This window comes from Stegodyphus dumicola, chromosome 10, assembly GCF_044657685.1.
Source record: "Stegodyphus dumicola isolate Sdum_Otavi_A_Nest chromosome 10, ASM4465768v1".
NCBI classification, from domain to species: domain Eukaryota; kingdom Metazoa; phylum Arthropoda; class Arachnida; order Araneae; family Eresidae; genus Stegodyphus; species Stegodyphus dumicola.
Genome location: NC_140777.1, coordinates 61,644,503 through 61,662,752, shown reverse-complemented (window position 1 = coordinate 61,662,752; position 18,250 = coordinate 61,644,503). Strand labels below are relative to the sequence as shown.

At 32.4% G+C, this 18,250-nt stretch overlaps 1 protein-coding gene across 1 annotated transcript in view; it reads left to right on the top strand.

Annotated features, from left to right (window-relative positions):
• The window catches only part of LOC118184446 (UNC93-like protein MFSD11), a 117,253-nt gene that overhangs the window by 66,342 nt on the left and 32,661 nt on the right, over positions 1–18,250 (top strand). Inside the window, exons 4-5 of the mRNA XM_085824990.1 lie at positions 2,231–2,310; positions 10,579–10,675. Of these exons, the coding sequence (XP_085681116.1) occupies positions 2,231–2,310; positions 10,579–10,675 (177 nt within the window). The remainder of the gene's footprint in view (positions 1–2,230; positions 2,311–10,578; positions 10,676–18,250) is intronic.

Sequence of the window (18,250 nt, the reverse complement as noted above, 5' to 3'; positions counted from 1 at the left end):
TTTCTGGATTTAGAACTATACTACAGATTTCACCATTCATTAATTGATTGATGATTGAGAAGCATTGTAATCACAATGAAAATCTTTTTATATCATCATTTATTACTGCTTCTCCACATTTCTTTACAAAATCCATTAATTGGAAAATTTCACCGTTGTTTTGCGATATTCGTAAACCTTTAAAATTAGCAGCTATCATCATCAAATTTAGCTTTCCTTCACTAAACATATTTGGCTATGCATCATGAGCTTGGTGACTAACGATAAGTTGTTCTGTTAAATTTTATCTTGCTTCTATTGCGCACATTTCTTTCAATGTAAGTTGTTTAAGTTGCTTCATTTTTTGTGCTAATACTTTCTCTTTAATTCTATAAACAGGCATAATTTCTTGTTCAGTTACAAAGTTCCACTGTTCAAGTCCTGTAATTGCTGCGTCGAGAATACCGACTAACTTGTCAATCGAAATTTTTTCGTTTTCAATAACCTCTCTGTCACTTTCATCACAATCGCGGTAAAGAAACATAGCAATATTTTCTGGATCTAGAACCATATTACAGATTTCGCCGTCCGTTAATTGATTGATGATTGAGGCATTATCGTCGCAATTAAAAACTTCTGTTATATCATCTTCATTTATTACCGCTTCTCCACATTTCTTTACAAAATCCAATAACTGGTAAATTTTACCTTTAGTTTGTGATATGCGAAAATCTTCAAATTTGCGGCTATCTTCTTCATCGTCCTCACCATGAAAGATGGTAGCTGGCCATAAATTATGCCAAGCATTTTTTAACATATCTGAAGAAACATCCTGCCACAATCTTGCTATGCTCCACACAGCAGAATTTATGCTAAAATATTTTAAAAATTCTTGAATAGTCTTGCCATTTGCCAAGAAATTTAACATGGATTTTAGTCTTGCCAAGAAATTTAACATGGATTTTAGTCTTGCCAAGAAATTTAACATGGATTTTAAAAATGCTAATTTATATTTGCATTTCAGCGGCCACACTATATTGTTACTTTATTTTTTTTATTTTTTATTATTTATTTTATTTTTATTTATTTATTTTTTTTTTCTGACAGCAGTTGTTACGTTTTTTTCTTCCTTCACGTTCGTACAGGGTTCGTGTGGATTTGGAGTGAATAACGACAACACTTGATGAAGTAGCGAAACACACTTTATTGGCCAGTATTGTCAGACAGCTCCAAAACACGTTTTTACAGTCGTTGATGAACTACTATAAACACGTCGACACTATCAGCGACACAGCCTCCAGGTTGTCAGGCTATCGCAGTGGAGTCAGCTTCACGGTAAAGCACTAGAGTACAGCTCCCGACTCTGTTTGGTCGTTCTTGGAACTCCAGATACTCTCGAGACTCTCCACGCTAGAACTCGCGATGCACTCGACGACACTCAGAGCACAGCTCCTGACTCTTCGGTTCAGTCATTTCCGGAGCTCAGCACGCTCTCTCAACGATACACTAAGAGACTCCTTCAGTGCACTCGATGACCCACTCGGCACTCGCTACCTGGCTGTCAACTTGATCGACTCTGCACGGCTCGCTAGACGAGGCACACTCGATGCTAATTATCTCGCACTCTAGACGAGGCGCATGAAGTTTTATAATTTTCTTATATTCAATGAGTCATTCATTTAGAAAGTTCTGTGTAAAGTCATCCCTTTCCTAGGCAGATAACTCTCATGTGTTTTTCCTATTAATTAACCTAATTTGAACAAGTAGGCTTTCTTAACTGTTTGACTTTAAAATATTTCAGGCATTAAACTGGAATCTAAATATCAAGCTAAGATTGCTCCTTTTTTTCAAAACTTATCATGCTTTATATTTTTAATTAAAAATAAGTTTTAAATATGTATTAAAGTTAAACTCTTTTCTGAGATGTTAGATTGTAATATCAAGTTTTCAGGTTGCAACTTCTGCTTAAATACTTAAATGTAGATTTATGTGTAATCTGTTGTTTCAACTGGTGCAGATCCATTTAATTGATGTAGATTCGTTTGAATAAACTAATATGCTCCTGCCTTCTTATTAATTTCTGAAAGCTGCTGTGTCATTGAGAAATTTTCTTAAAAGAAAAATATATTTTGCCACTATTAAATGCTTAGAACATTTAGAATAAATTGTTTTATGCAAGTTGTGATAATAATTTCTGCATAGAATCTGTACAAAGGTTCCTGATTTTCATCTTGTTTCTCTTTACATGCAGTTTGTTTATTGCAAGTTTTTTCTTCCACATGGCTTGGTGTTTGTATCTTGCCTCAGCCTTAGTTGGATTTGGAGCCTCTTGTAAGTATATGTATTGAATATATGTTTCCCTTGTGCTTATAATAATCGGCAGTATTTTAAATTTGGTTTACAAATTATGTCAACCAATAAATCATTTAATAATACATGCTGTTATATTTAAATGTTATGATAACCCAGCAAATTCAACTGATGTGGTAAATGGGATCTTACATGAAAGTCCCAATTTAAAAGTTATAATAATAACCCTTCAGCCATCATGGTCATCTGTGAAATTCTTTTCTGTGTTTAATCAGGATTAGCTAAAAAATTAGTCGAGCAGGAACATTATGATGCAATTTTTGTGCTATCTTTTTGTATCCAGATGTAAAAAGAACAGATCTTTCTGATTATCTATATGCCCTCCTGAAAAATATTCATTAGGCAACCCATAACATGGGCAAAATCTAGGTGGCAACCCAGGTATATATGCAGCTGCAGCAGACGAACGTGGATTTCCACCTTCAAATTCGACAGTCATTTTTCTGATTAGTGTTTGCTTTTGCATTAAATACATTTTTTTCCCATTTATAAGGGATGGTAACTGTGGAGTCTGCTGGACGACTGGGAAAAATTACACTTCTTTAGAAAAATGCCATTTCGTCCAACAGTAGGGAATGCAAAGATGCACATTTCATGAAGTTGTACTTCTTACACAATCGAAATTTGTACATTTTCTAATGTTCTTTTGAAGTGAAAACAAATTATTGTATACATGCATAGATAAAAGCATGTGCAATTGCAAATTTGACAATTTTCTGATGTTTTTCAAGTGAAAACAGATTGCTTGGTACAGGAAAAAAAATTAGATTTCTTGAGAGTGGTAAGTGTTTTATTGTGAATGTTTCTTACTTTTGTAATTTTATTAATTCTCTTGTCCTTTTATGGAATTCCTGGAGTGCCATAATTTTCAAAATGGTTGCTGCTATTCACATATTATCTTGGCAAAAAAATTTATGGGAAAGCGCACTAGTGCTGTCTGCCTGGAACTAAATCCAGGTTGAACTACCAGTTTTCAATGGTTTTACCGCTTGGCTGCTTGTGTGCTTCAGTGAAAATGTAGTCGACACCAAGTTGCTAATTTTTTGGAGGAGGATTAATAATCAGAAAGTATTGAATGTACTTATGGCAAAAAAATACATTTTCATGTCTATTAACTATGACAGTTTCTTCTAAAATTTTGAAATTGTGATTGAAGAACATCTTTTTTTTGTTAAAATCTGATGTTTTTGATATTTTTTTAATATCTGCAACTCCTTCAAAAAGTCATAAAAATGTTGCCAACTTTGGAGAGCATTTGCTAACGCGTTGTTGACTAATTGTTTGCCAAGCTAATGTGTGAAGGCAATAACCATTTTCAAAATGGCTGCATCCTGAATATTCCACAAAAAATCAACAAACTAGTAAAATACAGTAATAAAACACTTAACCTTTTTTTAGAATTCCTTCTATTTTGTGCTGCTGCTCCTCCAAGTGTGCCATGATCTGTTTCTATTCAAAAAAAAGCTGAAAATTTCACAAACTCTACATCTGTACATCTTTGGCAAAGCACACTGGCTAAAATAATATCTGCAATGCGCATACCTGGGTTGCCAGATAAATTCTTTTTTCAACATCCGGATTTGCATCATGAATACTTTTTCATGACTCTTTGCTGGGAGTGCAGATAATCAGAAAGTACATGTTTTCTTTAAATCTCTTTTACTTTAAAATTTTTTCCTTGCCATTGCATTTTATTGTTATTATTATTTATCGGGTATGTCATGTCCAGTCACATAAATTTTCGGAATCCTGTTATCTGGAATATTAATATCAACATATAAATGTAAATGCAATTTAAACAACCTCTGTGATTTAGATAAAATATGTTGAATTCTCTTTAATGATTTTGATGCAGATAATTGCAAGGTTTAAATGATCAAGATGACTGTGACTAAGAAATGCAAAGTGATATAATACATATGGGAAAGAAGTTGACAGTTTGCATGTGCCATTAAGCAAGCCTTTAAATAATATAGAAAAATTTTAACCTCAGATATGTAATACAAGTTGTAATATAATTATAGCTAACTCGTTTATTAGGGTGAACTAGTTAAGGATCTTCTGGATAAAATGTTATATTGTTGAAAAAAGAATAAAGCTCAATTCACAAAGAATTCAGAAATGTGTGTACCATAAAATAAAGTCTATTTGGAATTAGAAAAAAGAATAACATTTATCTAAGACCAAGAAAAATGAACCTCATCTTTACAGACAATCTGTGAAATAAATACTCGTTTTGAAAATGGAGATGTAAAACAATAGAAAAGTATATGCTTATAACCAAAACTAACATAAACAAAAGATTCACCTGGCCTTTATAATTAGTTTTAATTAACAAAACACAATTAAGACGTTGACGACCGTAATATATTTTTATGCTTTTCATACTCTTCATTAAATCGGGATGATTCGTCAGCAACATATCATCTGAATGATTCTCTTCAAGCTTCATTGAATCGGGATGATTCATGGTACAGCATAGAATCAGGATGATACTCTTCAAACTTCACTGACTCAGAATGATTCATTCAAAACTTCATAGAATCGGGATGATCCTTTTCATACTTCATTGAGTCGGGATGATTCTTTTCAAACTTCATTGAATCAGGATGATTTATTCAAACTTCATTGAATCTGGATGATTCATCACACAACACATAATCAGGATGATTCTCTTCATACTTCATTGAATCGGGATGATTCATCACACAGCATAGAATCAGAATGATTCTCCTCATACTTCATTGAATTGGGATTATTCACTTCAAACTTCATTGAATCGGATGATTCATCACACAGCCTAGAGTTGGGATGATTCTCTTCATACTTCATTAAATCGGAATAATTCACTTCACTCGAAACTCCATAGAATCAGGATGATTCTCTTCACACTTCATTGAATCGGGACGATTCATTCAACGGCACATAATCAGGATGATTCTCTTTAAACTTTCACTGAATCGTGATGATTCACTTCAAGCTTCATTGAATCGGGATGAGTCATCGCACAGCATAGAATCAGGATGATTCACTCAAAACTTCACAGAATCAGGTTGACTCTTTTCAAACTTCATTGAATCGGGATGATTCATTCAACAGCGTAGAATCAGGATGATTCTCTTCAAACCTTCACTGAACCGGGATGATTCATTCAACAATACAGAATCAGGATGATTCATTCAACAGCACAGAATCAGGAACCTTCACTGCATGGGGTTGGATCTTCCCCCGGTTCGAAGTAGTTCTCTTGTGAAAAATTCAATATTTGTTTGAAGAAAAATTATATTTACAGAAATTTTATGAATTTCTTAATTACCCTTAACGATTATATAATATTTGTTGAAAAACAACATCAGTAAAATCATTAATCTGAGATTACTTCGAAAACAAAACTAGCATTTTACAACGATTGGTACATTTGCCAATGAACAATAAAATGCACAAATTTAGTAAACATAAAATCCCCAAAATATAATTTAATTTAGATAAATCTTCTATTAGTAATGCCTATGATGTTTACAAAATTCTAAATGCTTTAAGAAATTAAATTTCGACTGTAGTTCTCTTTGAAAAACACTATTAGATACATAAGTTGTTCTCAAATATTACAAAATAATAATTTAAAAATTTGATAAACACATAATTCCAAAATGCAGCAAGTTTTAGAATGCCTTTTCAGAAAAATGGCAACTAAAATATCAATTCAAAAGAACTGTTCTTATTGCATAAAAATAAAACATTAGTGGCAGTTTTTAAATAATATGCTAGATAAAACCCTTTTCACTTTTTAATCAAAGAGGGAAAAAAATATCCGTTAATATTATTCATAAAATAAAATAAAACAAAACACACAACTTTTTCATAGATAGCAGAACTGTTATAAAAATACTAAAAGAATTATGCACATAAGAAACATTTATCAATCAGAATAAAAATAACATTTTGCCATGTGATTAATTTTCGTTTAGAAACGAAACGAAATTTAACTTGTGTTGACTTCCAGTGAAAGCAAAATTAATCTTCAGTTAGAACATAGAAATAAAACACAGGAAATTCAAATGAAAAAATTATTTAAAACAATGTAAGACAATATAAATTCTTAAAGTGCAACATATCTAAAAGGAAACACCTAGAGCTTATACTTTATATATGATTCTGTTTCATTTTTAACGACACATTCCATTCCATATAATTAAAGTATTAATCACTTTATACACTGGTTATCATAAATTAAGGAAAAATCACAAAAATCACGATTACTGAAAAAGTTACACGTAGAATTTTATGAAACTTACCCACAATATACAACACATAGTAAGGTATCAAATAACATAAAAATAAATTACCAGACAATTATGGTAGTATAGAAATTAGCACATGTATAAAATGAACAAATTGAAGGTGTCAGTTTGCTATAGGAAAAGTACCTTCAACAGGGAATGTGGTCACCTCTAGAAGGAATCCAGGACATACAATGATGCGTGATGCTTTCAATTATGCGGTCTATCAGTTCCATAGGAAACGAGAGCCATTGCTCTTGCAAAGCTGTTGCAAGCGTGGCAAGGGTCTGAGGGGGCAGACTGAGAGCAGTTAGATGTTTCTCTAAATCATCCCAAACGTGTTTGATAGGATTCAAGTCCGGGGATCGAGCTGGCCACTCCATGCGCATAATTGTTTCCTGTTGAAGATAATCATCTACGATGCGAGCCCTGTGGGGTCTTGAGTTATCGTCCTGTAACACGAAAGCATCACCAATTGCCCCGTCAAATGGGCACTCAGCATCAAGGATGTCATCTCTATAAACCGGAGCATTCACGGTTTTCGTTGGAAAGACATGGAGGTCTGTGCGTCCACCCAAAGAGATGCCACCCCAAGCACAGACACTGCCTCTTCTGTATGCATCTCTTTAACGGATGTTTGACGGGTGATAACGGGTTCCAGGTTCTCTCAATATCAAATAACGAATACTATCGCAGTCTAGACTAAACCTGGACTCATCCGTAAAGAGAACAAGCATCCATTGAACATGTTGTCGTTCGTGCCTATTGCAAACGGTCCCTCCTATGGCGTGACATGAGCGGCACGCAAATGGCTGGTCGTCTCGCATACAGACCACCTTCGTAAAGCTTTCTATGCACAGTTCACATTGACACGAACCTTCCGGTGGCTGCAGCAAGGGAGGATCTAAGAAGAGTCGGAGTAGCGGTTCTATTCCTGCGTGCACATAATGTCAAATATCGGTCATCAGCACTCGTCGTAGCAGTTGGCCGTCCTTGGCTAAACCTTCTAGAGGCGGAATCTGTGGTTTGAAATCGCCTCCAAAATCTATGAACCACAGAAAGACTCATGTTTAGCCATCTGGCCAATTCTGTTTCACTTTATCCTGCCTCTAGTCTCCCAATGGCTCTCCATCGTAGTTCTGCAGGCAAACGATGCCTGGAGGTCATTGTTACGAATTGGCTATCTCAGATTTCTGATGTCACTATCACAGTGAAATATGTAGACTTGCTCTCAAACATGGACTTTTATTCTCCTCGCAGATGACGTACTCTGAGTGCAGCGCCACTAATTTGCATATTGTCGTTTTACTCAGCTACTCTTACTTGGCAACATATTCAAATTTAATTTTACATGGTTTGGCTTATTTTTGAGGGAGTTATCGCCATTTATGTGATTTTTCCTTAATTTATGATAACCAGTGTAGTTAGAATTTTATATTGCTTACTAAGTAAAAATCTGTTATCTTCTTATTAAGTTAAATGCTTATTAAGTAAAAATCTCTTATCTGTTATCTTCAGGTGAAGAAGAAATCGATACTTCATACAATTTTCCAAAATAATCTTCAGGTGAAGATGAAACCACTACGTCATTCAATTTTTAAAATAATCTTCGGGTGAGGACTTTGCTTGTGGAAGTAGTACCTAAAACCTGGAAAAGAATATGAGTCGATGTCCTGGAAGCATAAACTAAACATGTTTTTTCTAAATTGGATAAATCATTCGAGCCGTGAGTTGGATGGCCAACTACAACCAAAACTAACATAAACAAAAGACTCACCTGGCCTTTATAATTAGTTTTAATTAGCAAAACACAATTAATATAAAACATTACAATTAAGGGCGTTATAATTACACATTTAAGTTACAAAGTAAATCTCGGGGAAACAGCATGCTTAGCTCATGACTCCAGTACACCGACTGAAGGCTGTAGTCTTTTTTTAGGTGGTGTCTTCCGGTGGCCGCTAGGTTGCGCTCGTTGAGCCGTGGGGTTACATGCTGTAATAAAACTAAAGGGGTAGTTGATGATCACTGGGAGAATTACAGTATTTTAAAGTCCATTAAAAGATGATCAATATATTTCTTTCTATGTTCAGCACTACAAGATTTAATTACCAAATAATTTCCATACTGGAAAAGAATCAAATAATAACAATTAAAGAAAAAAGTTCTCTGAAAGTTTTGAGCTAAGAATAATAAGAATGAAGGTCGACCTTGAATGCTGGCAGAGATCTCACCACTGGTAGATGAATTGTTCTTGCTGAAGTCTGAAGGGACTGATATCTTTTTCAATACAATAATCAGTATTTGACCCAGCATGTTTTTGCACTTCATAAAAAGGCTTCCTTCAGTTTCTTCTATTTTGTTAGGCCCTCTGATTTTAGTGGAAGCTTTGTTTACAATATCATGAATGCAAACTTCCCATAAGTGAGGCTTACAGTCTGTTAATATTTTGTTGACCATATTCAACTGATCATATCATGTCTGTTAATACACATTTTTTTTTATGGTGAGATCTAAGAACTTTGAAAATAGTCCACTGCTTGTTCTGTAGAATACAGCTCCCAGATTTTAATCATTTTTTTAATATTAGGGAAAAGAACATTAGTAAGAGTTTAATTTCTTGTTCAGGCCTGCCAGTGCCTAAGTGGTTAGGATAGCTGAATATTGATAGTCAAGCCATGATGAACAGGCTGGCTGTGTGGTTAGTTTTCATAAATTTTCTCATATGAAATGAGAATACATGACGATTTGCCTCAAAAGGTCCTTAACAAAAGCATCTCTCCCCTTAGACATACAGCTATTGTGTGCTATGCTTAAATAATCTATATCCTTGATCATAAGAACAAAAAAGGGCTTATTGAAGTCAGAGTTGCATCAAATTAAAATACTGTTGCTATGAATGTAGTAGTATTGCATCATACTTACTTATAAATTGAGTTGCTTGGTGACAGTTTCATAGTAGATGGGTTAATAAGTACCATATTACATTTGCATCACAATGATAATCCAAAGTGAGGTTCTGCATCATCTTTGAGATAAAGATTAATTTAGGCCTTACTTTCCAGAACATATTCCAAAGCTAATATGAAGCAATTTGAAATGATTGGCAACCCCTTTATTGATTAATTAGCAGATCTTCCTGATAATATGTAGAAAGAGACTGTAGAGTAATAAAAAAAGGATAATCCAAAACCCTGTTTTAAATTTGGCCCAAAATTGGAAGGATTATAGTATTATATTTTACCCAAAAGTTCAATACTTTGCTTTGCAATACATTTGTTTTTACATATAATTTATTTGTACAAATTGAGATTTTTCAGTCTGTGTTTATTAACGAATAAATAAATATATATTATACATTACAGGGATGGCATGCATGTTGCTTTGAGCAACTATATTGACCCACGAATTTTGTTGCTAATTAAAGAAGTGGAAGCAAAAGAATTAAATTTAGAATGTAATAATTTTAATATTTTGGATTATCTTAAGCTAATATCCAATGTGTTATCCACCCAACCCTCTCGTTTAGTTGCTAATCATTGGGGACAAACATTTCACCAACCTAACACATGCAAAACAATAGCCATTTTAAAATAATAATAGCTTGCTGAAAATTACATAAAACAACAATGAATTAACAAAATTAAAAACACAAACATTCATAATGAAACCCTAAAAATTGCATAAAACACTGAAACTTATAAAACTTAAATGATCTATGAATGAGAAATGATTTTCTGTTGAGGGCAACAAAATATTTCAGGAGAAACCTTAACTCATTCCCTGCTATAATAAATCTTATATATAAATATATTTGCATAATGAATATCAAATAATATTTTAAAAATGGATAGCACCTTTCAGGTATTTAAAAGACAATTCTATGTAATGCATAGTTCTTCATTGCACTCCTCTTCTTTTTTATATATATAATTACTTTTTCTTTTAGTGTTTTGGACCGGTCAGGGTAATTTTCTGACCATCAATTCAGACTCTGAAACAATGTCAAGAAATAGTGGTGTTTTCTGGGCTTTACTGCAGTGCAGGTTAGAGTGGATTTTTTTCCTTCATCTCTGTTTGTTAAATTCATTAATGAAGATCCTTTATTACTGAAAAGGAGTGTTGTTTGCTGCCATCTGTGTACTGTAACACAGTTCATAGGTGATACTGTATTTGTAGTTATGTCATAATTAATAATGAAATTTTTACTTTGAATTTCTTAGTTTCTCTTAAAATGTATCATAAATTGAAAAAGTCCCAATGGTTAAAATGCATTTACTTTTCATTTTATATATTTTCATAAGTTCTGAAGTATATTAAAATATTGTTTTCAAAAAATGGCAATGTTTATGATAAAGTATAAGTTTGGGACATTGTAGCAGTAAATTACATAATTTTAGTATGTCATAGGAATAAATTTTATAATGTGAAACTATATAATAATCCTTAAAACATAATTTGTTATTTGAAATATTAAAGCTGAAAATTTGAACTATTTCAGTGCCTTATAGATTTAATAGATTTATAGACATCATTTAATAGATTTCCTGTATCAATGTAAACATTCTTTTAATTAAATATTTTATGACATTATTATGCAATTTTCAGTAATTTATGAAGCATCAATGGATTGAAAGCATTAAGATCTAAATAAATTTTGTGTTAGCATATTTACATTTGGAAGTTAATCAGTTAATTGTTGCATGCATATGGGTTCATAATACACTCAAGAGCCAAAACATTATGACTACCTGTCAATAATGAGTTGGGCCACCTTTGGCACGTAACACGGCTTCAACCCGCCTTGGCATGAATGCCACAAGTCCTTGATAGATGGCCGGAGACAGATTGTACCAGATGTTGTAGCAATGGTCACGCAAATCCGAGATATTGCGAATTGGTGGTCTTTGACTTCTGAGCTGCCGTCCCATGACATCCCAAATGTGTTCTATCGGAATTATATCCTGTGAGTTAGGCGGACAAGACATTAACTGGAAATCAGCATCATGTTCCTGGAACCACTCCAACACAGTTGTAGCCTTGTGACACGGGGCGTTGTCCTGTTGGAACATTCCATTTCCAGCTGGAAAAACAGAGGCCATGTAAGGGTGCAACTGGTCCGCAATGATGTTCAGATACCCTGTAGCATTCATGGTCTGCTCTACCACAACCACGGGTCCCAGAGACGCCCAAGAGAACGTCCCCCAAAGCATAATACCACCACCACCAGCCTGTGTATGACCTACTGTGCATTGAGGGAGCAACTGTTCTCCTGGAAGACGGCGTATCCTGACACGGCCATCGGCGTGATGAATGAGAAACCATGATTCATCTGACCAAGCAACTCTCTCCCACTGATCCATGGACCAGTCGCGATGTTCCCGGGCCCAGCGCAGGTGCAGTTGGCAATGACGCTTCGTCAGCAAAGGCACACGAGTGGGACATTTGCTGTGTAGCCCCATATCCAACAGTGTCCTCTGAACAGTGTGCTCCGGTACTTTTCTACTTGGCCCTGCATTGTATTCAGCTGTCAGCTGAGCCACTGTCTGGCTCCGGTTTTGCTTCACCATGCGAGACAGTCTCCAACGACTTTTTTCTTTGATAGCGTGTGGACGTCCAACACCATGTTGTCTACTGCTGGTTTCACCATCATTCATCCACTTTTCGTATGTACTAACAACTGTAGATCGCGAATAACCCACGAGTCATGCAGTTTCGGAAATACTTGTTCTGAGTCTTCGAGCCATTACAATCTGCCCTCTATCAAAGTCGCTTAAATCCGCAGCCTTTCCCATCACACACAGAAGTAAGTGAAAGAATGATTCTTCAGACTCTCCAGCAGTAGTTAAATACCACTTCCACCTGATCACATGCCTGATCACGTCATCCAGGCGCATTCATCGCAAAATGTAGGGCTGGTCATAATGTTTTGGCTCTTGAGTGTAGATTGAATGCACAAGTCGATAAAAAGTTAATAAAATTTATTTTTATCTCAAGAAATAAAACAAAATGCTGAAATTTCCTCAGAGATATTCTTACAATATCACAATATTTCACAGTAGTTATATTTTAAACAACTAAAACGTTATGCAGTTATATTATATAATTCAAAGCAGAAAAAGCTAATCCGATCTCACCGCAAATTCGCTACAGTCAACAACAAGAACTAAGTAAACAACTGAACTGTGATATTTTAATCCAGCTTTTCTAGGCTTTTTAATCTTGCATGAGAACATTCTGGTAATTTTTATTTCTCGACTTTTCTGCAAAAGAAAAGCAATTATGAGATATTTATTTATTAAATGCACGTGCTCTTGTATTTTAACTTTTCCAGCATAGCTTTCTCTTCAAATAAGTCTCTCGTGCTGCATTGCATGGGGATATGAAACAATTTACTAAAGTACAATTCTACTAAAAGTAGCTAAATAAATACAAAATCCGTAACAAAATTAATTTTTAATTTTAATTTGAAAGAAATAGAAATTATCTGTTGCCATTTCAGAAAAATATAGCCTTTTAAGTATTAAAAAATGCACATTTACATATAAATTTAGATGCTTTTCCCATATATGCAATATTTACATTGAAAAATATACAATATTATAAATAAACTAAATCTCTGTATTATGTAGTCTCTTACATTTCTCATTGGTATGTTAAAAAATTGCAATTTTATGCAAATGAAAACTTTTTTTTATAAAAACTTAAACAATTATAATAGTTCATTTATAATAAGTGCTTTTCTAAACTAAATATATTATTGTATGAGGTTTTTTTTTTCAACTAAATGTGAAATGTTCAAAAAAACCTCTTTTTAAATACAGGATGCATTACTAAGAGCTATCTGGTTTGCCTTATAAGCATATTTGCTATACTGATTTTAAAACATTTCAACATTTTAAAACTTTGACCTTAATAAAGGAATTAAAATTATTCAGTTCTGAAATTTCTAAAACTAATAAGTTAACAAATGTGCTATATTAGAATTAAAATATTAATAGTTCATTTTATTTAGCAAAAATAATTCAGTTATTTTAATGCTCATGACAATTCATTTCACATAAATTAGCTCTTAAAAATTCAGAACTGAAATATTTCTTTATGTTATGTAACCAAAATTTAAAGTAATTAATCCCCATTCATTCTTTATTATAATTTTCTTTCTGATATACCAGTGGCCTAGTAAATAAAAGCCTTTAAACACTTTATTGGTTAAATTTAGTTTAGTTTCTAATAATTTATTGGATGAATATTATCATTGCTCTTGCTTATGCATAGTTTAAATGTAAACCAATTTCATTTAGAAAAAACTTCGGGCAGGTATTTAAAGTAGAAACCAATATAAGAGTGGGAAAGCCCTTAAGATTGACATAGATTTTATTACTTTTCTCTCAACAGATAGAGTTAAGTTCATTTTCTCATTAATTCATTCACTGATTTTCATATAAATTTATTGTTCTTCACATTACTGCAATTCTCTGCAGTAATGTTCCTTACATTATTGCAATAAAGAAGAGCAATCTATGTCCTACCTTGAAGCTGGTAGCTTTATTCTAACTCTATGCCAGTCTAAGGTTGTGTTTTTGCATAATTTTAATTTCTACATCACCATGTTTCTCTTCCAATGGCAGATACGCACTATTTGCCTTCCCATAATAAATTCCTAATCTAGACAGCATAAAATGAAACACAAAAATTTTAAGCAGCTCTTTGTTATCAACTTCATTATTATATCATGTGCTATTATGCATCACTATTTCTAAATAAATTATAGCTTTTTGGTGATGGTAGGAGTATAATTTATGAAAAGATTCATTTGTAACGTGGAAAACAGATATGGAGACATTTTGAATTGAAAGGTTAATTATTATAATTAAAAAAAAAAGGAAAATTTATATTTAAGTCTGTTAAATTCAAACTCATTTTTAACAGCAGCATTATAGTGATGCAGTTTATAAAACAGAATGCATTTATGTTGAGTATTATATGGAAAAATCGCTGAATATTTTAATAAGTATAGTTTCTTTTATTACTTGAAAACAAAATTAGAAATTTTGAAAAAGAAGTTGGCAAGTTTTATTTCTGTAAATAAAACATCTTTTAATGTGCTTTTAAATTTATTCTTTTCTACATTTTGATTTAGATTTTGTGAAACATAAATAAGACATTTTTATCTGAGAATAATAGATGTGTAACTTTTTTTATTTGTGTACTGATAATTCTGCCAGGAAAACCATAATCCAAATTTTATTTTGCATATAATAATGTGTAGATATGCTAATCTGAGAAATAACTAATAATTCTTAGTAGAAACTAAATCTAATATATGCACATTTTCAGATTTATTTTTCTTGAATCCTCACGGCCATAATTCTAATATGATTTAATTCACAAGCTCTCTCTCTTTTTTAATTTATTTTTTCATCTCCTGATGTTTTATTCTTTGTTGGTTATCATATTATGGTTACTTGTGATACCTGCTTATACACTAGAGCACCCTCTATGTAGCTTAATTTGTAAGTAAGTAAGTAATTGCCCCAAAAAATATAAATGAAAGAGCTATGTAATTAAAATTTTACTTTGGGATGAAATATGAACATTTTAGTTGAAGAATTTTATAGCTGTTACTATATTGCTATTATTATTTAGATATAATTTTATCATCCTACTTTTAGTGTGTTTATAGTATAATCCATGTTTCATAAATAAATAATTAAATTATTTAATTTTTTAAATCATAAAAATCCAAATTATATATTATTTAAAAATAAAACTATGATTTTTTTAAATTTTTTATTTATTGCCTTCTTGATTTTCTTGAACCATTTTGCAAAAATATCTGTGACTCTCTGTGTTTTTTCAATCATTGCTAAAAGACTATAGTTATCCTCATTTTTTGGTTCCATCAATATTTACATGTATAGTGAACTGTGAGGCAATTTTCACTCTTCTTGAGTCTGCTATCTGGAATATCTCTGACGGCTAACTTTTGGTAGGCATAACAAAAAAGAGCCAGTTACATACAGTGGCATAGCCACAGCATTTTTCGCCACTCTCAATGCATTTTAAAAAATCTATAAAATATCAGAGTGACTTATAAGGAAATAAATAAAATTTCTGCATTTATTTTAGAAATAAAACCTTAATTCTGGCATTCTAAATCGCTCTTTGTGTGTTTTCCTGTTACTAGTATCATTGATGACATTCTTGAAATTTGTTTCATTAAGTTGTTTTGGAGACAGTACTGTATGATTTCTTAAAATAAATGGAGGTGTTCTTTCATCCTTAAGTCTAAGAGGCTCTTAATTGATATGTATTTAGGCAAATTCTTCTCACAAAAAGTGATACTTACGGTAATTATGAGAAAAATTCTTGGTAATGTATAACAAACAATAGGTACTTTAGTGTTATCGCAACCACCTTATTAGAAAGCACTAAATTTTCAGAATTTACAAAATTCTGGCAGCCATGCACATTATCATTCTTCAGGCAAGTATGCTGATAACAATCCTTTAGTCAAGAAACGTTGCCATTTTCACATGTGTTCTTTTTGTTTTATGCCGTGTTTCAGTGGTTTTTATAAACCAATCATGATAATTTTTGCCTTAAACTTAATTTTAAAACGCAGGCTTATGGAATTTCCCAGCAATGGGAGAAACTGCAATAAAATTTTTGCAGAAATACAGAATTATGCCACAAAATCGCTAAAAAGAACAATGAGAAGATGCATTTGGTAAATAGCCAATGCTGCCAAGCTTTGAGTGATGCTGAGTCTCTGTAGTTCTCATGTTTTTTTAAACATAAACAGATTGCTGTGTGTACTTGGGAAAAAATAGCACAAAAGGATTACAGAAAGATTTGGTGTAAGTGTTTTATTTTTGTTATGTATCATGTAATCTTTATTTGATAATTAAAATTATTAAAATTTGTATTTTAAGTTGTTAAATGGTTCTTTTCATACGTAAGTGATGTTTTCTGGCTTTAGATTAATATCAGTAGTCTGGGAATCCTTCTAAAAACATTCCAAAGATCACTAACTTTCACCCATTAAGTAACCTTTACCTTTCCGTCTGCAAAAAATCACTAAGGTGGCTGTGTTAATATATAAGTACCTAACAATATTCAGTTTTGTATTTTATTATAAATTGTAAAAGTTCAAAGGAATAAACCGTATCATATCTGTGTTTTGCCGTAACCAGCAATAACAGAAATACTTGAAATTTGTATTTGTCTTAGCTAGGAATCCTTCCTTATTAGTGTTGTAATTTAACCAAGATTTTAACTTTATTCAAAAATTTTGTTGGAGTAAATAAAGCTTAGCTAAAACATGAAGTTGTTGAAATCATGTTTTGATTTCTTTCTGTACTATGTCTAGTGTAAAAATGCTTGTTTCCTGTATTCAGTTTCATATGACAATTCAAAATCTTGTCATTTTCGCCTCACCAGTGATTGCATGCATGAGATCACTGGATACTAGTAGTTCAATCTGGGATGAAATTATCTTTGCTTGAGCTTTTCAAGCATCTTGTGGAGAATTTAAATCTTTCTCAAAGTCATCCTTTCCATTAGGCTGACAACTGTAGTAAGCGCAGCTGTAATGTAAAAAATCTGAGTTCATTCAGCTTCCATGATCTGTATAACTAACCATTATGTTCGCTCAAAGCAGATCATCCTCTTCACCTCCCGCCATTCACTGTGCTTATTACATTAACATTAAAAATGGGTTCCAGCTTGTAACCTTTCACTTCTGTATGTCAGTTCTTCGAAGAATTTTGGACAGATTCAACTTGAACATCTTTGTATTTTTTTGATAAGACATAAGGTTCTGGGGTGTAATTTAAATTTATGCAACCGTTCAGTTGAAAATATAATCAGCCTTCACATTTAAATGCAATGCTATTTCTTTTGCCCTTTTCCTTCAGAATAAGTGCATTTGCAGTAATATTTGATGCAAGTTATTGAATGTAAAACTTCAGGAAAATATGCCTTGAATCTCAGGAAATTTTCTCCCTTAAACATTCTACTGTTTGAAGCAGATTTCCCTCAAGTTTCTGTTCCTTCATCAACTTTGCTTATTTCAGAAATTTTTATTTTCATTACTAATGTAAGAATATCCATTTTTTTCATCAATTCTACTTTTATCAAATTTGTATTCTTATTAATTTTTTTTATAGTTTTAGTTTTATCTTTTAATGATGGCATCTTCTTATTTTAGCTGTTTTAACACCAAGCTAAGTTTAAAAAATAATGCAGGTAGTCAAATTAAAATGTGTTTATTAAATCATACAGGAATTAAACTTTTCTAATGAACAAATCTGTTTGGACAGCAGAATTTCTTCGCCTGTTCTGTATTTTAATAAGAGATTCCCTTTCTCAGACATTATCTGGATTTAAAATCTCTGATACTTTTAGATCCCACTTACCTTTCATCCTTTCTGATTTTTTAAAAAGCCTACATTAAATTTTCTTATTTACTGATATATTTGTAGCAGCATTAATATATATATATATTATACTGTACACTTCTACCATTATTGAAACTAAAATTGTGATTGAAAATTTTGTCTGTTTATGCATACAGTTTGAATGAATGTACATTCTCTTTGTTTTAATTCCTTAGT